The sequence below is a fragment of the Diospyros lotus genome, chromosome 5 (genome assembly GCF_014633365.1).
Source record: "Diospyros lotus cultivar Yz01 chromosome 5, ASM1463336v1, whole genome shotgun sequence".
Taxonomy (NCBI): Eukaryota; Viridiplantae; Streptophyta; class Magnoliopsida; order Ericales; family Ebenaceae; genus Diospyros; species Diospyros lotus.
In genome coordinates, this window is record NC_068342.1 from 14,550,303 (window position 1) to 14,574,141 (window position 23,839).

General features: G+C 38.1%; 2 protein-coding genes across 2 annotated transcripts in view; one reads left to right on the forward strand and one right to left on the reverse strand.

The window, feature by feature from the left end:
• Positions 1–17,147, forward strand: part of LOC127801518 (phospholipase D beta 2-like) — a 33,823-nt gene extending 16,676 nt beyond the window's left edge. Inside the window, exons 4-11 of the mRNA XM_052336731.1 lie at positions 6,079–6,273; positions 6,664–6,912; positions 7,018–7,086; positions 7,165–7,312; positions 14,423–14,571; positions 14,818–14,991; positions 15,342–15,539; positions 16,493–17,147. Of these exons, the coding sequence (XP_052192691.1) occupies positions 6,079–6,273; positions 6,664–6,912; positions 7,018–7,086; positions 7,165–7,312; positions 14,423–14,571; positions 14,818–14,991; positions 15,342–15,539; positions 16,493–16,786 (1,476 nt within the window). The 3' untranslated portion in view covers positions 16,787–17,147. The remainder of the gene's footprint in view (positions 1–6,078; positions 6,274–6,663; positions 6,913–7,017; positions 7,087–7,164; positions 7,313–14,422; positions 14,572–14,817; positions 14,992–15,341; positions 15,540–16,492) is intronic.
• A 1,520-nt stretch (positions 17,148–18,667) lies between these two features.
• The window catches only part of LOC127801758 (ATPase GET3A), a 34,097-nt gene continuing 28,925 nt past the window's right edge, over positions 18,668–23,839 (reverse strand). The window contains exons 5-8 of the mRNA XM_052337145.1: positions 19,685–19,826; positions 19,482–19,597; positions 18,998–19,198; positions 18,668–18,905 (exon numbers count right to left, since the gene is read on the reverse strand). Of these exons, the coding sequence (XP_052193105.1) occupies positions 19,022–19,198; positions 19,482–19,597; positions 19,685–19,826 (435 nt within the window). The 3' untranslated portion in view covers positions 18,668–18,905; positions 18,998–19,021. The remainder of the gene's footprint in view (positions 18,906–18,997; positions 19,199–19,481; positions 19,598–19,684; positions 19,827–23,839) is intronic.

Consider the following 23,839-nt stretch of genomic DNA (forward strand, 5'->3'; position numbering starts at 1 on the left):
GATGTCAAGAAGAAGGTAGTGCAGCCACCATAACTGTTGTGATCCCTGAGTGGCGTAAAGAAGTGGTGGACAACTATGAGGGAGATGAACACATAAGAGGCATGCTGGAGAAATTAGCTCTGGGAAACGAGGAGGCAAAAGGTTACACCATGGTGGATGGGCTGTTGAGGTATAAAGGAAGAATTGTAGTGGGCCACGATGAGGAACTCAAGAGGAAAATCTTACAATCCCTTCATGACTCCCCTTTAGGGGGGCATATGGGCATCCAAAACACTTTTTTGAGGGTAAGGCTATTGTTCCATTGGCCATAGCTCAGAAGGGCAGTGAGGGATTTTGTGCTGGGGTGTGATACATGTAAAAGGTGCAAATAGGAAAACGTGGCATATCCAGGGCTGCTGCAAGCTCTGCCAATACCAGAATAGTCATGGACAAGTGTGTCCATGGACTTCATTGAAGGTCTGCAAAAATCCGGAGGGAAGGATTGTATAATGGTGATGGTAAACCGACTTACTAAGTATGCACATTTTGTAGGGTTGGCTCATCCCTACACTGCCCAAGAAGTAGCAAGGGCATTCATGGATAGAGTGGCAGCTATGCATGGGGTTCCTAAGTCCATTATATCTGACTGAGATAAGGTGTTTACAAACCATTTCTAGAGGGAGTTGATGAAGAACATGGGCATGGAACTCAACCTTTCCCCCATCTATCATCCCCAATCTGGTGGGCAAACATAAAGGGTAAATCAAAGCCTAGAAACCTATCTTAGATGCATGTGTTTGTTGCAGCCTAAGAGTTGGCATAGGTGGTTGGCTCTAGCACAATGGTGGTACAATTCCAGCCACCATGCTTTTATAAAGAGAACCCCATTTGAAGTGGTGTTTGGGTATAAACCACCGACCCTACCAACCATTGGAGGGTATGCCTCTGCCCTAGTCGTGGAAGAGTACTTGCAGCAGAGAAGAGAGGTATTGTAGCAACTCAAGCAGGAGTTGGCATCGGCCCAAAACCAGATGAAACAATACACTGATAGGAGGAGAAGTGACCGTGAGTTTGTGGTTGGGGAAAGTGTCTACCTAAGACTCAGGCATCCACATCTAAAAGTCCATCTCCCAAGGGCCAGCTTCCAAACTTAGTCCTAAGTACTTCGGACCGTTCCCCATAACTTCCAGAATTGGCAAGGTAGCTTACCAATTTCAATTGTCAAAAGGATCCAAAATCTATCCAGTCTTTCATGTGTCCTTATTAAAGCAGACCACAGGCAAGGAGAGGGTTAACCCTGAGCTACTATTGCTACCTGAGGAGAAAGAAAGAGCAAAGGAGCTAGAGCCTATATTGGAAAGAAGAGTGGTTTATCACCAAGAAGCCCCTCTCATCCAAGTGTTGGTCAAGTGGCAAGGAGAGTCTTCGGTAAAGGATACTTGGGAATACCTTCCTCAATTGCTACAACAGTTTCCAAGGGTAGCCAGCCTCTTGAACATTTCTTGAGGACAAGAAATTGATGAAGGAAGGGGTATTGTCACAAAACAAGAGGAAGACCGAAATTTGGGTCAATTTTGCTGTGGAGATTGAGTAGATTTAGCTGTTCTCTATCAATATTAATTATAGCTTTTATAATTTCCAGCTGGTAGTTTGTTAGGCCGTTGTGCCAGGTGTAAAGAGGGGGGGGGGGGGGGGGGCTAGAGTAGGACAAAATAATTTGTTAGAGGAGAGGTGATCTGCTTTGGCAGCATCCATGGGTTTACTATATAAACTATGTCAGCCTCCTGCAACGGTATCAATCAATTTATCCAAAATTAGATTCCTGTTCTCTCTATTTTCTCTCTTCCTCCCTTACACTTTCTCTCTCTTCCAATCCCTTCTCTTTTCTTCCTACAGTTTTCTAGCGATTCCTTCTAATTCACACCGAATTAGGAGGACGGAAGCTGTCACAACACAACTATGACAAAAACATGGTAAATTATGCTAAGAGATCCTTAGAAGTCTTTTAGAGGGTAAAAAATGGGCTTAAGTGATTTAAAAAAAAAAGCAAATTGGGATTAAATAAATCCAAAAAGGAATTAAGGATGGAAATTAGGCTTAATAATATTTCAAATATTTAAAGATGTGCTCAATAATCTTAAGTAAGTTCACAGTATTTAAAAGATAGACTTGGATTAAGTTAGGCCAATAAAAATTAAAAAGAATGGGTTAGGCTTAAATTCATGTAGTTGAGGCCATATAGTGGGATAAAGGCTTCGTGTGTTGTTGTTAGGTTAAGCTTAAAATATGTTAGTATTCAATAGCTCAATGACTCGGGGGGCTAAATTGGGTTGTATGAAAGTTGCAGTTTTTGAAAATTTTGGAACTCCTTTTTGTAGATTGAACGCAGTATGCTGAAAATATTGGTTGCAAATGAAATAAACAGCAAGAAAATAAAGCAGGCCAAAGAATTTCTAGTAATTCTGCTTCTTCCAAGCCTATACTCACTTCTCTAGTAATTCTGCTGGATGTCTTCTAGGTCAAATAGCAAGAATTTATAGTAATTCTGTTTTTGCTGGTTTGGTTGAGCGATATAAGTGTTAAAATTTGGTTGTCTCATGTTGTGGGTTCAAATCCCACCACTAGCATTTGAGGTATTTTTCAAATTTATTATTTTCGCCCAATTTAAATTGAGCCTTCCCCTCTAACTATTTATTATAAATATAAACTATTATAATGGCCCAATTTAGATTTGTTTTTCCCCTAATTATTTATAATAAATATAAATTATTATAGTGCAGATGTTGGCCCAAGTTACGGGCTTACTTATCAACCATTGGCATACATTAAATAATTCCACCATTCTAGTTTTCACAATTCCATTATGTGAACAAGTTGGGGCGGTTTAAGCCTTTAGGTCAAGGTTAAACAGAGTGATTTAATCTATTAAGAGATGGCTTTTTGGGGTTAGTTTTTTGTTATGATCTTCTATTTTTACCTGTTTTCCCCGAGTTTATACATCTTTTTCAAGCTTCCATCTTCAAGATTTACGTTTACCAAGTAAAATTTATAGATGCTTATTATGAGATTCGTAGAGGAATATACAAATATTTATTGTTTTGTATTTTTTTTTCATTTTTGCTATTCGTTTTTGTAAAATTTTTATCAATGTCTTTTTGTCCTCACTGAATTAATTTTCTGGATCTGACATTGGTGACTAGTCTAATGCTTAGAAAGATGGGATTGAGAACTGCCCCCCCCCCCCCCCCCCCCCAAACAACCACTTTCTACACTCTTATGTTGAGAAAGAGAGGGAAACCTTTCACTTTCCCTTTCTTTCTCCTTCTATTCAACTATTTATTACCACTATTATATTTATCTAACATTATAATATTTATATCAAATCCACATGTTATATATTGTTTGTTTGGATCATACATTTATTGATATAATAATGAATGATTAAGACATATTTTTTATATAACTTAATGTTCTTAAATTACTTAGTTTATAACTTGTTTACTGTAGATATCTGTTAATTCATTATCATCATCAACTGCTTCTTATTCTAACCAAGTTAGGGGTTGGTGGCACGACATTCATAATGTCAATTGACTTCTAAAAGTCATGTTAAGAATACAAATCTATGCAATGAAAGAATGTGGCAAAATTTTACTATAGAAATTTTTTAATTGAAATTCTTAATTTTGTTCATATATTTATTTTTATTCACCTATGACAAGTTGAGCATCTTGTTCAATATGGTATTGGGATATATATCATTATTAGCGATATATCTAAAATGGTACCTGGTATTGTCCTCGACCGTACCAATGACAGATGTGACACCTTATTCGGGATAGTATTGACAACTTTTCTAGTATACTCATTAGCTATAGAACTCACAATATTGACTCCTTCCCTCACTCTTATAACAGTGAATAAGAAACAAGAAATGCATAGGAAAGAGAGATCTGTTAAAGTTTAAATGATACAAATGTTGCTCAATGAATATAATCAATCATTGCTATCTTTAATGTTCTGTGTATGCTCAATAAATGTCCTTCGAAAAGTCTTCTTTTTTCTCTATAGTGGCCCTTATATTGGAATGACAAAACTAGCTGTTGGACTACATGCAAACAAGGCAAGATTAGCTGTTATTGTGTGTCAGGATGAGAACTATGAGTAGTTTTGTGGTAATTGTTGAAAGTTTTACTTCAGTTTTAGACAGCTTATCAAAACAAAAATTTAATCTGCCAAATGTGAACCCTGTTGAAAGTTTTAAATATACTGCCAATGGTTTGAGGAAATGTTGACTGTCTACAGAGCATTTTGGCAAATTTGGGGGAAACTGAGAGCATCAAGTTCACCTGTCAACAGTTCACATTGTTGACAGTTTTTTCTTTGAATTGTTAAGAAACTGAGGGTGTGAAATTAAGCTGCCAATTGTCGATTTAAAACTGTTGGAAAATTTTGCTTAATTAGCTGACCCCACCTAGTGGGATTAAGTCTAGGAATTGTTGCTGTTGAAAGTTTTGCTAAATCATAGAAAACTGACAAAAGTTTTACTCGTCCTATCAACAGTTTTATTTGAAAAACAGAAAATTTTTGAAATATTAGAATGAGATTTTGATAGTTTTTGAATAATCAAGGCATGCCCCTTCAATCATTTAAGTAGGAGCTTTTCAAATGGTGTATCAATACCAAATTTGTTTAAGAGCAATTTTTATGTAATGTATATTAATTTCAACTCAATTGCCTAAGAACCTTAGAAATGCATGTCAGCCTCAAAAGTTATTTTCAACATATGAAGATCATTTTATAGCTCATTTTCAACATGTTATAAATCCTTTATAACTAACTTTCAAATTTTCATTCAAAATTTTTAACATGCCAAGTTTATTTTGCTACTCATTTTCAGAATCCTTTTCGATTTACCTCCTAATTTTCATTCAAAAATTTCAACATACCAAGTTCTTTTTGCAACTCATTTTCAAATTGTTATAACCAAAGTCATTTTCAAAATATTTTTCAATTTATCTTTAGGTTTTCGTTCAAGTTTTTGGTTTATCATGTCAAACTAGGGTCAACAAAATAGGCTCAAATTGCTTTAAAAGGTGTTAATGGGCCTTAGGCCCAAAATTAAAAAGAAAGAAGCTGTGGGCTTAAACTTGGCCAAAGAGCCCAAAATTATATCCTCAAATGAGCCCATCAGAGAATATGGGCCATTAATGAATAAAAAAAGAGGAGAATAACTTGGAAAAGTTATGGGTTTTTCAATTATAGAAAACATATCTTGTTTTCTAGAAAAAAAAATTCATAGAAACAAAAAACTGGGAAATGTGTTCAATAAAAAAATTTAAATAGAAAACAAAAAACTCTGTTTTTCAAATTTATATTGGCTGTTGGAAAAAATCTTTCCCCACAGAGAACATGATTAAGATGTTTTTCTTTCTTCTTCGCAAAAATAAGAGTTGTCCTCATGGTCTTTTATTTTTATATAGAAACCATGAGCTTTTAGCCCAAACAAAATCAATATTATCCGTAATTTGTTGACATAAATACCTAGAATATGAATTTTAAAGATTACTAATAATAAATAATGCCACGACTTAAATTTGATCTCAATTTCCTACTTGTTTTTAGGTATCCACGGACATTTATCTTCAAAGCTCCCATTAATTTTATATGATGCTTCAATTCTTGTTCTTCTTTTAAAGTGAGTGTGGTCAAAGCATAAACTGCTGATTTTGACCTCTTTTTAGCCTCTGGCACAAATTACAATTATTTTAATTTTCCAGTTATTTCTTCAAACTTTTCTTCAACATTTAAACATTTTAAATATTGTTTCTCTGCTACCTTGCTAACTTGCCATGTGTTTCTTATTAATTTGTCTCCTGCTGATATTGTTGTCAGAGATATATTTGTTGTTAAAATCATATAAAGTAATTAACTACGGGTAGTTCACGATGCATACAATCTTTGTAGTTTTTCCGTACATCTTCCCTTGCATCTTTTGGTTATTCTGGTGTAGAAACATTAAATGCTAATTGTCGTCATAATTAGATTACTAGAATAAGTTTATTCTGGTTCAAACTCAGTTTTACTATTTATTATCAGGAAGTTGGAACAATCTATACACACCATCAGAAATCGGTGATTGTGGATGCAGATGCTGGGGATAATAGAAGAAAGATTATAGCTTTTATTGGGGGACTTGATTTATGTGATGGCCGATATGATACTCCGGAGCATCCTATTTTTAGGACACTACAAACAATCCATGCAGATGACTACCATAATCCTACCTACGTGGTAATTTTAACGGATCTTTTTATCTGTATCTTTGCATTTTTCTTGCTAGCTAGACAGTTAAAATTTTATTCAGTTTTTTATGATAATTGTATTTTGTCCTTCCAAGATATGGACAAGGAACAATGGTCTATATGTTCCCATGTTTATGGTTTCACATATATTAGACAATTTTCAGCAAATTGTCTTTGTATTTTGTTCTCTTTCTCTCTCTCTCTCTCTTCTTCTTCTTCTTCTTTTTTGTTTTTTGGTTTGGGGAGCCCCTTTTTGGAGTGAATATGGCATCTCTGCTAATTCTAGCCAAGGCACGAGGATGAAAATTAAAGTATCTCTACTAATTTTCCTGACCATTAATGTTTCTTCTATACATGCATTTATTTTATCGCCAAACAGGGGAGTGTTGCTGGTTGTCCAAGAGAACCATGGCATGACTTGCACTGTAAAATTGACGGTCCAGCAGCATATGATGTTCTGACAAACTTTGAGGAGCGCTGGCTGAAGGCTTCTAAACCTCATGGCATTAAAAAGTTAAGGAATTCTTATGATGATGCTTTACTCAGACTGGAAAGAATGCCTGAAATAATTGGGTTGTCTGATGCTCCTTGGCTGGATGAAAATGATCCTGAGAGTTGGCATGTGCAGGTAAATTCATATACATACACCATGCTTAATTGGAAAGGTGTCTTTCCAAATTGAAATGTTTTTACTGGTCTTGGACATGTGAAACGATGTCATTGGTTACTGCAGATATTCCGTTCCATTGATTCAAATTCTGTTAGAGGTTTTCCAAAGGATGGTAAAGAAGCTGTTAGCAAGGTGGGTCTAACTCTCTGTTTCACAGTTTTTACTTTATCTTTGATTATGTGGAAATTAATTGATTGCTTTCTCTAACAGAATCTGATGTGTGGGAAGAATGTAGTCATTGATATGAGCATACACACAGCATATGTAAAGGCTATTCGTGCTGCTCAGCACTTCATCTACATTGAGAATCAGTATTTCATTGGATCTTCTTACAATTGGAGCTCCTACAAAGACTTAGGTGAGAGCTATTCCTTTACACGATTAAAGTTTTTTGAAGTATGTTGTTAAATAATATGTGATCAAATCTTCATTATCATGGTAATATCTATACAAAACAATGATATGCATATGGGTTAGAATTTATTTATCATAAAACCATCAAACATTATGTTATATGACCTACTTTTCTACACTAGGTTATTGGAAAGAAGATAGTAGCACTGTAGCTGGCATATCTGTCTGCATTAAGGATTTAGAGAAGAATTACATAAAGTATATGTTATAAATACTAATTAAAAAGGATGGCAGGTGAGTGGAGAAAGAACACTTTAGTGTCTATTTATAAGAATAGAGGAGAGATTCAAAGTTGCAAAAATTATTGAGGGATCAAGATAATAAGCTGTCATGTACCGTTGGGGATAAGGGTAGTTTTGCAATAAAATGTAATAGAAGGGCTGGATAAGAAAGGTTAGGCAGAGTTAGTTAGCTGCTGAGGGAGTAGTACATAATTTCTTGCTGCTATGTCAAGCTTGTACATTCCCTATAGCTGCAATCGGTTACAACACGTGAGTAGAATCCTAGCTATATATGGGCTATCTCTCTCCCGATTGGATATTCATTGAGAAGTAATATCATTATTCTATCAATTCTCCCTTTGTTCTTCCTTTCTCTCTCTTAATTTTCTCTGATTTCCCTCTCCCGTTCTCTTAAATATTAAGTCAGTCCACCGGGACCTGACATTTTGGTATCAGAGCATCCTTCTTGGGCATCATGCGACCACCATGGCTGACGGGACAAGAATGAAGCAGATGGAATCTTAGCTACAACAGACGACGACAGCAATAGCGGAGGTACAGAATCAAGTGGGATCATTGGAACTATCGATTGGAGCGGGAGTCGATTCCAGAATCGACCAGGCAATGGAACGTTGGAGGATGGAGAGTCGCGAGCAGAACACTCTCTTTCGGGAGAAAATGATGGAACAAATGCAAATGATCGTCGAATGTTCACTCAACAGCAGCCATTGAGGCTCTCTCCTGAGTTTCATCCGAGAGACCGAACTGAGCCCATTTTTCCAAGAGTAAGGGTAGAACCTCGACCAGGAGGAGCGTCGGAGTTCGAGTTTGATACGGACACAGTGGGAGAGAATGTTAGGGAAAGGAGGCCGGGAGTGACGGCTAATCGACACCACCCGAATTACCCCACGTTGAAGCTCGAGATTCCATTATTTGAAGGAGAGAACCCGAGGTGGTGGTTGAGAAGATGCGAACGAGTATTTTCCTTGTATCAAATTCCAGAACAGCAGAAGGTCACCATGGCTTCTGCTTACCTAAATGATACGAGAGATGCTTGGTATCAAGGTTGGCTCGCGGTCAAGGAGGGAAGTCCTTGGAGTGTGTTTGTAGAAGATTTGTGTGTAAGGTTCGGAGATAAATGCATGCAGGACATCATCGAAGAGTTTAACAAACTCAAACAAGAAGGGACGGTCCAGGTATATCAGCAAAAATTCGATGAGCTTAGATCGCTGATGATGGTACATAATCCCCAGCTCTCCAAGGAGTATTATGTCTCGAGCTTCATCAATGGCCTAAGGGATGAGGTCAGACCCATGGTGAAGATGATGCAACCACACTCGGTGAAGCAGGCTGCCGAGAGCGCAAGGTTACAAGAGATGATCATTGATGCCATGGCCAAGAAACAAAGGAATTCGGCGAAAGGAGTGATCACGGGAGGTTGGCAAGCTGGGAATAGGTTGCCACCCAGAGAAGGAGGGTTCCAAGGAAGAGGTGTATTGGCTCTACCGTCCGCTAACCCTGCTTCTGGCTAGGGAGGAAGACTGATGGAGCAGAGGCAAGTAGCTGGTCTATGCTACAAATGTGGAGACATGTATTTCGTGGGCCATAAGTGCAAGAGGCAACTACTGTTGTTGGAAGGGGAAGATGAGGACAAGGAGGAAGGAGAGGAACTCTCAGAAAATGAGAGGGAGGACCAAGGAGAGATTTCATTGCATGCTTTGAAAGGAGTTAACCATAGTAAGGTTATCAAGGTAGAAGGAAGGGTAAATAGCAATCCGATTATGGTTCTCATCGATAGTGGGAGTACTCACAGCTTCTTGGATGAAGCTGTGGCAAGAAAATTGGGGTGTGAAGTCAGTCCTTCCCTGCCATTATCAGTCACGGTTGCAAACGGCAGCAAGGTGTTAAGTCAGTCAGCCTGTAGGGATTTCCATTGGGAGATGAATGGAGAAAATTTCTCAACTGATTTGAGGTTGCTTAAGCTGGGAGGCTGTGATGTTGTGTTGGGAGTGGATTGGATGAATGGAGTCAGTCCAATCAGTTTTGATTTCAACAAAATGGAAGTGACTTTTGAGAAAGATGGCAGCAAGAAGGTTCTAACGGGTAAACCAGAGGTGGGAGTATGCAAAATCATCTCGGGTAAGAGGTTACAAAGGATACTCAAGAGCAAGTTATCACAGGTGGCTCAACTATTTTCTATCCATACCATGGGAGTTGCCCTCGAGGAGCAAGGAGCAGAGCTTCAGCTGGCAAGCACATCGGGCAGTAACACTCATAGCCCATGGCAGGTACATGAATTTGACTCCCTTAACATAATGTTAATTGATTATAAGGACCTGTTTTTCGAGCCAAGTTCCCTACCCCCCAAGCGACCCTATGACCATGCTATTAATCTTAAGCCTAATGCAGAGTCAGTGAACCTAAGAACCTATCAATACCCACCCAGACAAAAGACTGAGATAGAAAAACTCATAATAGATATGCTAAAGAAGTCCATTATTCAAACCAGCCATAACCCATTTGCATCACCTGTATTGCTTGTTAAGAAAAAAGATGGGTCATGGAGGTTTTGTGTTGACTACCGTCAACTTAATGCTATGACCATCAAGAACAAGTTTTCCATCCCAATTGTGGAAGATCTCCTTGATGAACTAAAGAATGCTTCTGTTTTTACCAAGTTAGATCTCCGATCAGGCTACCATCAAATTAGGATGCAGCCTAAAGACATCCCTAAGACAGCTTTTACCACTCATCAAGGGCATTATGAATTTCTTGTAATGCCCTTTGGCATAACAAACGCTCCCGCAACTTTTCAGGCGTTAATGAACAAAATTTTCGAACGATATTTGCGCCAATTCATCCTAGTCTTCTTTGATGACATTTTAATTTACAGTCCCACCTTTGCACATCACCTAAACTACCTGAAAACCACCTTTGAAGTCCTTAGAATCAATAAGCTATATGTTAAGGAGTCAAAGTGTACTTTTGCTAAGCAACAGGTTGAGTATCTTGGGCATATTATTTCCCGTTCAGGGGTAAGCACATATCCAAGTAAGGTTATGGCCATGGTGTCCTGGCCTCGGCCGCAAAATGTGAAGGGGTTGAGAGGATTCTTAGGGTTAACCGGACACTATCGTCGGTTCGTTAAAGGGTATGGCATAATCAGTCGGCCTCTCACTCACCTACTGAAGAAAGATAGATTCAGGTGGGATGCTACGGCCGAGGAGGCTTTCTGCAAACTTAAAGAGGCTATGAGTGAAGTGCCCACTCTAGGATTACCTGACTTTAACAAAAAGTTCATCCTAGAAACTGACGCCAGCAACAATGGGATTGGAGCAGTCTTGGTTCAGGAAGGCAGACCCATGGCCTTCCTCAGTCAAGCCCTTGCACCAAGACATCTCGGATTGAGCATATATGAGAAAGAACTTTTGGCAGTACTAATGGCGGTAGAAAGATGGCGCCATTATCTCGAGGGAGGAAGTTTTGTAATCAAGACTGACCATGAGAGCCTCAAATTCTAGTTACAACAAAAGCTGCATACTCAACTACAATGCAAAGGTATGACTAAATTAATGGGTTTGAACTATGTGATCCAATATAGGAAGGGTAAAGAAAATCTCGCAGCAGATGCTCTATCCAGATGTCTTGAAGAGGGAAGTGCAGCTGCCATTTCAACCATTGTTCTAGATTGGTGCCAAGAGTCGCTGCTAGTTATCTCTCAAGTGACAAGACCCGAGAACTCTTACAGCAGTTGGCAGTTAATCCCTCATCTAAACCAGGCTACACTTTGAGTAATGGGATGATTAGACACCGAGGGAAGCTGGTGATTGGGGAGGAGGAAGCACTGAAAAGGAAAATTATAGAGGCACTGCACGCCTCTCCCATAGGGGGCCACTCGGGTATTGTAAACACCTATCATCGGGTCAAGCAACTCTTCCAATGGGCAGGACTCAAGAAGGATGTTATGGAATTTGTGATTAGGTGTGATACTTGTAGGTGGTGCAAACCAGAAAATGTGGCAACACCTGGGTTTCTCCAACCTTTGAATATTCCTGGGGGTCCATGGGAAGATATCTCAATGGATTTTATAGAGGGGTTACCCAAATCCGAAGGTAGAGACTGCATTATGGTGGTCGTGGACCGTTTTACCAAATATGGGCACTTTATGGGATTGATTCATCCATACATTGCCCAGGAAGTGGCCAAAATATTCCATGGAACACCCAAGGCCATAGTTTCCGATAGGGATAAGATCTTTACTAGTCGACTGTGGAAGGAATTGATGGGCTTGCTGGGAGTGAAATTGAAGATGTCTAGTGCATACCACCCTGAATCGGATGGATAAACCGAAAGGGTTAATTAGTGCTTGGAAATGTATCTCAGGTGTACTTGCTTTCTTCAACCAAAGACATGGCATAAGTGGCTTCCGATGGCTCAATGGTGGTATAATTCCAGCCGCCATTCAGCCATAAAACTGTCCCCTTTTGAAGCCCTTTATGGTTACAAACCCCCACTCCTACCGGCACTGGCGAATAATTCAACGGTGGCCTCTCTTGATGCATACCTACAGCAAAGGCAGCAAGCTTTGCAGGGAATTAAGGAGGAGCTGGCTAATTCCCAAAATGGGATGAAGCAATTTGCTGACAAGAGAAGGAGTGAAAGAGAATTCTAGGTTGGTGATATCGTGTATCTCAAATTGAAATCGGGACACTTAAGGACACTACTTCCCTATCCCAGTTCTAAATTACATCCGAAGTTCTATGGGCCTTTTCCAGTTATTGCATGAATAGGATTAGTGGCATACTGTTTGGAATTACCGGAAGGTACTAATATACATCCAGTTTTTCATGTTTCACTTCTCAAGAAAGCAGTGGGGGCAAAGCCAGCAAGTTCCATCCTACCTAACCTTCCCCACGCTGAAGCTCATCTCCGGGAACCTATAGCTATACTGGATAAAAGGGTGATCTACAGACAAGGTGCTCCAATTACTCAAGTTCTCATTAAATGGGCTGATCAACACTTCGAAGATAATACGTGGGAGTACCTCCCAGACATTTTGAACCAGTTCCCGCGTGTGGCCAGCCTCCTCCATATTTCTTGTGGACAAGAAAAGTTTTGAAGGGCGGGGTAATTGTCATGTATCATTGGGGATAAGGGTAGTTTTGCAATTAAATGTAATAGAAGGGCTGGATAAGAAAGGTTAGGCAGAGTTAGTTAGCTGCTGAGGGGGTAGTACATAATTTGTTGTTGTTATGTCAAGCTTGTACATTCCCTATAGCTGTAATCGGTTACAGCACGTGAGGAGAATCCCAGCTATATATGGGCTATCTCTCTCCCGATTGGATATTCATTGAGAAGTAATATCACTATTCTATCAATTCTCCCTCTGCTCTTCCTTTCTCTCTCTTAATTCTCTCTGATTTCCCTCTCATATTCTCTTAAATATTAAGTCAGTCCACCGGGACCTGACATAAGCCATAGTATGGAACTCTGGGAGAGGGACCTAGGGATGTAAATGGGGCCCATTAACCCCATTTACATGCTTGTTTTGACAAATTTTAAAATGAGCCTTGCACCTATACCTCATTTCTGTACTTGTTTTTACTTTAAATGGGGTTAATTAGGATGCAATGGGGGCTCATTTACATCCCTAGAGAGGGTAACTGAAGAGGGGTTGAGGAGAGAAACTAAGGTCTTTGAGAACTAATTTGGTTTATGCTTGGTAGGTCAACAATAGAAGCTATCTACTTACCGAGACTTTTAATGGAAATGTTTTGATAAACAAGAAGATTGGCTTATGTATTTATAGCCTCGAAAAAAGCTTATGATGCAGTCCCCAAAGAAGTCACATGGAAGGTGTTGGAGAAGAAAGGAATTCAAATTGTTTATATATTGGTTACTAAGGACACGTATCATAAAAAAGAAACATCTCTTAGGAAAGGAATTCAAATTGCTTATATATTGGTTACTAAGGACATGTATCATCAAACAGAAACATCTCTTAGGACTTCTAGAGGAGATATTGGGGTTTTTCCGATTGCAATTGGATTATAGTCCTTACCTCATTGCTCTTGTGATGGATGAATCTACAAAGACATCCAAGGAGAAGTGCCTATTTGCAGATGATAGTGTTTTGGTGGATGAGACAAAAGAATGCATGATTAAACTTGAATTTATGGAGAAACACCTTTGAATCAAAAGGTTTTAAGTTAGTAGGTCAAAAATTGAATATATGGAATTTTGGTTCAGTAAAAAATAGAAGCGTGGCCGATCTCATTATGAGACTTAAAGATCAAGTTGTCCCTAGAGAAGATTAGTTTACTTATCTAGAATCAATTGCTCAATGAGAAAGGGACATTATGGAGGATGTTACCCATAGAATTAAGGTTGGATGTTTAAAGTGGAGAAGTGTGTCTAGCATTGTGTGCGATCATAAAATCCCTTTAATTCTGTGTTACCCATAGAATTGATTTAGCAAAGATTACTGGCAATTTAGGTGCCTGAAAGGGGCCTCCGTTTAGAATTTCTACTATATATACATGTATATTGTAGATGTAGGAGTTGGAAAAGTATGATCAGAGTGAATGGGGACAGTATATTCATGTTATTACCACAAATCTGGCTTGTTGACAGCCAGGAATGATGAAACTGGGTCGAACTTACTAGTACAGAAGGGACCATATGATAATGAAAGCCCATTAAAACTTCATTTATGTGTTCATAGGACTTGTTGTGTAAGGGGGTGATAATTGTTATAATTAGGACATTTAGTTACCTTTTATGCTTGAAATTGTTTTACCAATACAGAGAGTGGGTATATCATCTTACTACAGGTGCGAACAATTTGATTCCCATGGAAATTGCCCTCAAAATTGCTGAGAAAATCAGAGCACATGAGAGGTTTGCAGCTTACATTGTTATTCCAATGTGGCCAGAAGGCAATCCTACAGGTGCTGCTACACAGAGGATCTTATTTTGGCAGGTAGGGTCTGATTATGAGCATACTGCAGTATAATTAAACATTCATCACTTCTTTTTGATTTTTTTCTGGAAGCAGCCTCAGTGATAGATGAGTTTCAATTGCTGTTGGAGCAGTTTCTATTTTCATATTGTCTCTCAATTCATTTTCCATGAGCAATTTTGAAGTTCTACTAATTTGCTGAGCAGTTTAACATTTCAAAAAGGACCAGAGTTTTTTGATGAGTTATCATTCTAATTGATTATACAGCATAAAACAATGCAAATGATGTATGCGACTATTTACAAGGCCTTAGTGGAGGTTGGGCTTGAGAATGCGTTCACACCACAAGATTATTTGAACTTCTTCTGTCTTGGCAACCGTGAAGTTGAGAATAGTAAGAGTTCAAACACAGAAATTTCCAGTGCAACAAACACTCCTCAGGTCTCTCTCTTTTGTATTAAATTTATACTTTGTTTGTCCAATGATCATTATCACCTGTTTCAATGTACCTATTCACCAACTCACTTGCTTGTTGTCCTTTATGATAAATACATTATTTTTCTCCTTTTCTATTCATAGTTGCTTTTTCTGCCTTCCCCCTCATAAAAATGGTTCCTTTTTCTAAGTGATGCCGTAATTTGGTAGGTTCAGTTAGTTTATGGCAGTTTTCTAAATTGTTGACTATTTTTTAGTTCCGTAATTTGGTAGTTGCCTAACCTTGGTTCTGTAGTTTCTGGTAATTTCATTCTTTTCCAGACACATGTATAAATAATCTTCATTTTATTCTTTAGGCATTGAGCCAGAAAAGTCGAAGATTCATGATATATGTTCATTCAAAAGGCATGATAGTGGATGATGAGTATATCATAATGGGGTCTGCGAACATCAATCAACGTTCAATGGAGGGCACCAGGGACACAGAGATTGCAATGGGTGCTTACCAACCTCAACATACTTGGGCAAAGAAACTATCTAATCCACGGGGACAGGTAGCCTTAGTGAAACACAAGTTTTGTCTTTTCATGTTTATTGAGGATTTGCTGTTCATTGAAATGAAACAACTCAATGTTGTGCATTAATACTGTCAGGAAAAACAAACTAGTCTCTTACAGAAAGAAAGGATTAATAGAAACTAATGAAAACTCAAATAATCAGTTCTTTTACTTACCATGAGAAAATCTTGTATTGATTGTATGTTACAACTAAACTAAGTGTTTTCCCAACTACTTAGTATCAGTGACATGGATCTTCTTTCTCTATTGATTGTATCCTTTTTTCTAGCATTAAACCCAATGTGAATAGTGCCCCCTTTTCTATCCGAGGTGCTTTTCAGTGTTTGCTATACTAATGCCAAAACTATCTCAGCAGATTTTAGCTGATTTTTTCTTCTGTGTTGCTACCTGTGTCTCACCTCATGGATTTGTTGGTTTCTAAACCTTTCTCTCATAGTTTACCAAACATCCATTTTGGCATCCTTGTCTTAGTTACATCCATTTTGATAACATTCTTGTTAATTGCCCAAGATTTATACCACAAATCATGACTGACCTTGCATATTGCAGTTCTCTTTGAATCTTATTGCCTTGGTCAATTGATATACCTAAAGCATTACTCTACTTGGTCCATCATTTTGTTAATTTTATCTGTCAAATCAACATCAATCTCTCAATCCTAAATTCTTGAATCGCATAGACTTTTTCCATAGACATGACATAGGGAGAAATGTGTTTCATTTTAGCAGTATGTGTTCCTCTCGTTCATTTATTTGGTTTTGCTAGGTGGGGTTTGGTTGTGGATGATGGTCTTGTGGTTCTTATTGAATTATTGCCAGGATAACATGCCTAGCGGCTACCGTCTTGCCTGTAGGGTAAATATTAGAATTATAGTTGCTTCTTATTGAATTGCGGTTACTCTTGTTCATGTGGTTATATTTCCTTTCCAGATTTATGGATACAGAATGTCATTGTGGGCCGAGCATCTTGGAATTGTTGAGGACTGCTTTACAAAGCCCGAGAGTATTGAATGTGTGAGACAGTTTAGATCATTTGGTGAGAGGAACTGGGAACAATTTGCAGCTGATGAGGTAACAGAGATGAAAGCACACCTCCTGAAGTATCCAGTTGAAGTTGATCGACAGGGCAGGGTGAAGTCCCTCCCTGGATGTGAAGATTTCCCAGATGTCGGTGGGCGCATAGTTGGGTCGTTTCTTGCCATTCAGGAGAACCTGACCATATAATCAACGATTTAGATCCAATTTCTGCTCAACACTAAAGGTCCATATTCCATAAAGCTACCAAGGAAAATAATGCGTGCAAAGTCAGGAGAGCAGTACGGTTTTGGGTTATTTTGAATTTGCATCATGCTTGTACAGTCTTGTGATCATTTCCCAACTTCGATACATATCATGTCACTCACTACCTGTGCAAATTTATGGGATAATGTATTTATTTTCACGTGTGTTGGTTTGAATTTCCAAATGGACGAGGTAAGCGGCACTGTGGAGGCATGTATAATGTGGAAATCTGGCTGTCTCCTTTGGCATCGCAATCTGGCTGTCTCCTTTGGCATTGCAATATGATGTGAATGTTGTTTCTCAATTAACATCTTTGGTGCAGCATTAGCCAAGTCTCGTACATATCTTGTGGTCGGTTTTCTATAGAACCCACCCTTTGATCTTCCAAAGGTATGATATAGAATTTTCAGCTCCTTTTTATCCCTACTGAAAGTGATATTTATTGTCTTCTTGAATATGAATGTGCTCTTAGCTTCTTGATGGATATTTTATTGACCCATCCGGTTTGATGCTGCATATCTAGCAGGCATGTGACCTGCTTTGCCACAATTTGTTTTGCCATCTACTCATCATTGCACAATCCTGGAGTTGCCTAGTACTTGTTACCAGTAGCCGTAGCTGTTCTTGGTTTTTTGTTGTTTTTATGGATAAATTACTTTAAAGAAAACAAAACTTTCACAAGTTTATATCAATTCTATGACAAAATTTCAAATTTATCAATTTCATATGTATATTTTTAATTCTACATTAAATATACGACACTATGATAAATTATCTAAATAAATATAAAACTTGTCAAATTTTGGTTCTTTTTAGTAATTTACCTTTCTTGAGTGCGTGCGTGTGTGGGTGGGTTTGGGTTTTGCAGAACAGAGAGAGAGAGGGAGAGGCGTTTGCGCGTGTGTGGGGGGGGGGTTTGATTGAACATACCAGTGGGCTAAGAAGAAGAACCGTGGCCGGCGGTCGCGAGGAGAAGAGTAGCGAGCAACCGTGAGGAGGAGAAGCGTAGCCGGCGGCGGCAACGAAGCTTGGCATCAGCGGCCAAGGTTTGATTTGGGGTGAAATTAAGGATTTGGGGGTTGATTGAGGTTGATTTTGGGGGTGATTTAGCAGCACGTGAGGAGCATGTGCCACCCAATTAACTGACAGTTTCATTAACACGGTTGCTTGCTAATTGCAAGAAATAGAATGTGTAAGGAGGCATTTTGGTACAATAAAAAATGTTAGGGAGTTTTATATAATTTACCTTTAAATTTATTGAATGGATTCAAAAACTGGGTCTGGGCTTAGGTTTTATAATTGCCAACCCCTACAAACAAGACAATGGCTATTAACCCATGTTCAAGGATCAAGCCTCTCTCGTCCATCAGAATTCATTGCCTGAACTATACTTCCATAATCATTATTATTATAAGATTATTATAATTTATAATTTATTTAAAATCAAATTATCCAAAAATCACTAAACTATGACTCAATTATCAATTTTATTTGCTATCAATTCTACACTTTAATTTGATTCCATTCAATCCCTACCTCTTACAATCCCTTCAGTTTGAGAGAAGATACTAATAGACAAGCTATGGTTCTTATTAGAAAGTCACAAGTTTCAAGTTTGAATTACATCACAAACTCTGAAATTACATATAAAGACGATCCTCCCTCCGCCAAATCCTGATAGTTTAGTGGATTGGGTCGCGCTTGTCTTTAATTTTATTGGTCATCCAGGTATACTAATACCCCTACGTAACTCCATATTTGAGTTTAGAGTTAAAATGAATGAAATGGTTATTTCAGCTGAATTTCCAAGAATGCAATTGCTCATAATTAAAGAATCTGAAATAAACTGTACTTACAAGGTCATTAGATAATATTTATCAGATAGCTGATAAATATAAAACATTTGTGGTTATTATAAAAATTACCACATTCATCCAAAAAAAAAAAAAAAAAAAGGAAAGAAGAAAAATCTTTCAGGAATGTGATTATGGTTGGCCCGATAGAATTAGTTGACCGAATAATCGAATTTTCTGCTCTGTCCACTGAGAATGAAACATGCCACCTGTTCGTGAAAAGGAATATTTGGCTATGAAAATGACACATGCTAAGGTTAAAAATAATCCACATTTGCTCTTTAGAGTAGCTTGATCAAACCTCTTTCTTCCTGCTCTATCAGGCTCAGGCCTTTTCCTTTCCTTTTCTTAGTCTGTCCAGCTCTTCTTCAGCCTCATTCAATTGGGTCCTCAGTACCGATACTCGCCTCTCCAGCTCTTCCACCGTGCCTTTACTGACGGAAGGTTGATATGGCATCAGAAAATGTTGAGAAAATGCTTTCAGCGCTTCAATGCCACAAACCTACAAAATCCGCATTTTCAACCAAGGAGCTGAGGAGAAAGAAGATTCCTAAGACTGTCAAGCACAACAGATCTGGAAACCTGATTTTGATCCTTATCTATAGGCTGTACATTCCTAAGAGAGTAATTTATTCACAGTACTATAAGCAACTTCTAACAAATTCATAATACTCAGTGTCCATGAAAAATTAAAGATCACTAAATTAACAAATGGAATTATAGGAAGCAACACGCCCAAACTAAGTCAACAGGTATAACAAGCAATCTCATATTTGTATTTTTACCTCGTCTGGAAGCAATGGTAGCTTAGTAATGTTAAAATCATCATATAGCATGTAAAACTGATCAAGGTACTTCTGTTGCATCCGCATTCTAGCTTTGAGCAACTTAGACTGGACAGCTATCATAAGAAAAAGGCCAATTAATAGTTAACTTCCTTTTGGACAAACAATATCAAATTTAGTATTTGTGTTTGGGAAAAGTATACCTTCATCATCTTCATGAAGTACTTGGTTAATGATGATGTTGTGAGTATCTATCTCAAATTTTGTGAGTTCCTGCACCAGTCTCTCTGTTTCATAGAGAGAGAGGAATTCCGGAATGCAAACACAAACAAAGGTCGTCAAGTCCTGTCCACAGGAAACCGGGGAATTTTAAGAAATAAGCATTTTATTGTAGAGGATGGTCAAATTGAATATTTACCTACAACATTACTATTAATTAAGAAAAGAATGGAATGTAAATCTGTGTGATAAAGTTTCAGTACACAATAATATCCAAAACAGACCTCAAATGATGGGTTTCCCTCTGCCAAAATTAGTCTCCTGAAAGTACAAGTGCCTATAGGGGTTTGTAAGAGCAGCCATATTCTATCTATTATGACTTCCAAAAAGCAGGCCCATCAAGGGTAGGAGTTTTGCTAGAATTGACCCATGGAGTGGCATGTGAGAATATTTACATGATATTCTCTTCGTGTTTCAGTTTTGACTTTTGAATTCATTTTCAGTTTTGTATTTTGAGTGTCTGTATTGGGATCATTGAAAACGCGTTCTTTTTGTCATTCTGAAAAAATGTTTCTCAAAACTGAAAATTGGAAAAGGCGTTCACTTTGAGATTTTGAGAAAAATTATTTTATGATATTTTATTTAATAAATTTGATTCAAAGTAAATTATAAATATTTATTAATAAATTATAAGTTTAATTTAAAGAATTTAAAATATAATACCAAAAATAACTGATGATTTAATCATATATAATAATGTATTAAAATTACAAAGTATTTTTAAAGTCATTTTTAATTTGACTCAACTAATAATTTTATAATAAAATTATTTTTACTTACAAATTAAAATTTGACATTAATTTTGAAATTTAGATTACCCACAACATAAATATTAAAAAAAATTATAAATCATAAAATAGAAAAATAAAAAATTTATCCAAAATTTTAAAAATATCATTGAAAAGAAACATTAATAACAAAAACCATAATACATATTTTGGGCATGGAGGTAGAAGAAATGGGAAAAGATAAAGGAAGAAATGACAAAGGACTGAAGAAACGACCGGCGGTGGCAATGGTGATGGCAGATCTGGGCATGGAGGGCGGTGACGGGTGATGGCAGTGGTAGTGATGGCTGTGGCGATGGCGGATCTGGGCGTGGAGGGCAGTGGCAGGTGATGGCAGCGGCTGTGGTGGCAGATTGGGCGTGGAGGGCACTGGTAGGCGATGGCAGTGGCGGTGGTGGCGGAGGCGGATTTGGGCGTGGAGGGCACTAGCGGTGGCGATGGCAATGGCGGTGATGTTGGTGGAGGGTGGTGGCGGTGGCGGATCTTGGTGTGGAGGGCAATGGCGGTGGCGGATTTTGGCGTGGAGGGCAATGGCAGTGGCGGTGGAAGATCTGGGTTGCTTGTTGTAAAAGAGAGTGGAGCTTGGAAGAAAGAAGGAAGAGGGAGTGCATGAGAAGGAAAATGCCTACATTTTCCGCGTTTTCAATTTTTACCGTGTTTTGGCTGAAAACAACCAAAAAGAGTTTTTCGCTGTTTTCCATTTACTTTACAATTTTTTTTTTTTTGTTTTTTAAAATAACAAAGAGAACATGTTTTCTGTATTTTGAAAAATTGAAAACAAAAAACGATCCAAAAATGACAGAGAACAAGCTCTTAGCTATGGAAAACGGTCCCAGTTTTCCAGAAAATTACATTATACAAGATGGAAAAATAGAAAACTTGTTCAAATACAAAAATGATCAAAAATAGAAAACTGAGATTTGGAAAATGCGGTTTTCCAAAATTGAACTAAACTTGGAAAACTACTAAAATGAGTTTTGTAAGTTTTCCTCCTCAATTTGGAGATTTGGAAAATGTGCTTTTCCAAACACTTTCCACAAATCATCTTCATCTCTTTCTCTAACCAAGTTACACAAAATAAATTAAAACATATTTTTTTCTCGAACATGATCTAATTTTCTAGATTGGAATTACTTTCCATATTTCTAACTTTGGAACACATTTTCTAAATTTTCTACAGAAAATGGAAAGTAGAGATTTTATAAAAATCGGAGATAGAAAACTGGAAATCATTTTCTACAACTAAATAGTCCCTTGGTGTTTGACAAATTGATGTATTAATGCTTTGTTGGAAGTCATTCATAGAAATCAATTAGAATTGAACAAATTAAAGATAAGTATTGAGCAAATAACAACACTTAAAACCTTCTAAAATTGTGAAGCTACAGTCAAAATCATGTCACAGGATTTTCCTCCAAAATTTTAATTTCTTCCATGCTCCCTTTTCTCTACATTTTTGGTTCAAAGCTGTTGAATTTTCAAGTTAAACATTCTCTATTTTTATGTCTGAAAAACATGAAAGCGGATAGTAACATACCCTGCATGAAGCATACATGGACTTGTGAATACAAGAACCCAACCTAGAGCCTAGAGCCAACAACCAAAAGAGTGTCTACAGTGAAACGGGACTCCCACCTTGTGAAGTTGAGGGGATTGTCTGCAGTCTTACTTTTGTTTTGCAAGAAGGTGTCAAGCCCTTGAATTAGGGCCAGCAATTCGGTAATTCCGATTGTAGAACAAGAGAGAGACAAAGAGAGAGAAAGAAAGAGATATTAGAGAGAATAGAGAGAACATAGAGATCAAAAGGGAGGAAGTTTATTCATTCAATCAATCGGTAAAATCCTCCTGAGTGTCATAAGTCTCTTATTAAGAGGACCTCTATCCATACAACGATTTCTTCTAACTGCTTAACCTACTCTAGCTATTACAACTGTCCTTCCCACCTTTTAACCTCCTAACCTCCCCAACAGTCTATAAGAGGTAAGTAATTACAAGATTATCCCTAGGGTCATAACAATCCCCACCCCTTGAAATAATTCTTGTCCTCAAGAATTTAGAGAAGTCCCACAGCTCGGGGAAATTGCTTCAAAAGATTTGGGAGGTATTCCCAAGTAGTGTGGTCCGGATGAAGATGAGACCATTGGACCAATACTCGAGTTAGAGGTAGCTTCCTTTGGTGCAACACTCTTTTCTCCACAATAGCGTGGGGTTCAATTACCTCTTCCGCATTTGGTGGTAAGTCTGTTCGAGTAGGATCAACAGGGTTTGTAGCTCTCTTTTAACAATGAAACATGGAACATCGGATGGCTAGTCACCCCTTTTGGTAATTGCAACCGATATGCTACTGGCCCCACCTTGGCCACAATAGGGTAGGGTTCAAAATACTTTGGACTCAACTTAAAAGCTGGTAAGGAAGTATAGGGCTGTTGTAGGAACCTCTTAACCTTGAGGTAAACCATATCACCTATCTCAAAGGTCCTGTCACTCCGTCTCCTATTTGCTATTTGCTTCATTCAGTTGCAGGCAATAGCCAATTCCCTTTTTAACACTTTTAACAATTGCTGCCTCTGTTAGAAATAATGCTCCACTTCAATCATAGTAGGGGAAGACTCTGAAATGGCGGGCAGCAAAGTGGGCTTATACCTAAACATGGCTTCAAAAGGACTCCTCCGAACAACACTATGGTAGCTGGTATTGTACCACCATTGTGTTAACAGAAACCACCTATTCCAACTCTTAGGGTTAGTGAAGCATATAAACCACTAGTTGACCCTTTCCATTTGGCCATCCGTTTGAGGGTGATAGGCAATGGACAAACATAGGCCTACTCCCAACTTCTGGAACAACTCTTGCCAAAACGAACTTGTGAATACCTTGTCTCTATCCAAGACAATAGTTTTCGGAGCACCATGTATGCTGGCCACCCTATCCAAAAATGTTTGCGCTACTTCCTGTGCAGTATATGGATGAGAAAGACTAATGAAGTGCCCAAATTTTGTCAAACGATCTACCACCACCATAATTACATATTTGCCTTTCGACCGTGGTAGACCCTCCACAAAGTCCATGGAAAGCCCCTCCCATGCTTGTTGAGGCATTGCTAGAGGTTACAACAATCCAGGGTAAGCCACATGTTCATGCTTACATTGTTGGCATACTACACACGACATCACAAATTTCACCACATCTGCCTTTTGCTTAGGCCAAAAGAATAATTGTTTGACCTTTTGATAAGTAACTCGTATTCTTGAGTGACCACCCAAAGGAGAACAGTGAAAGGCCCGCAATATT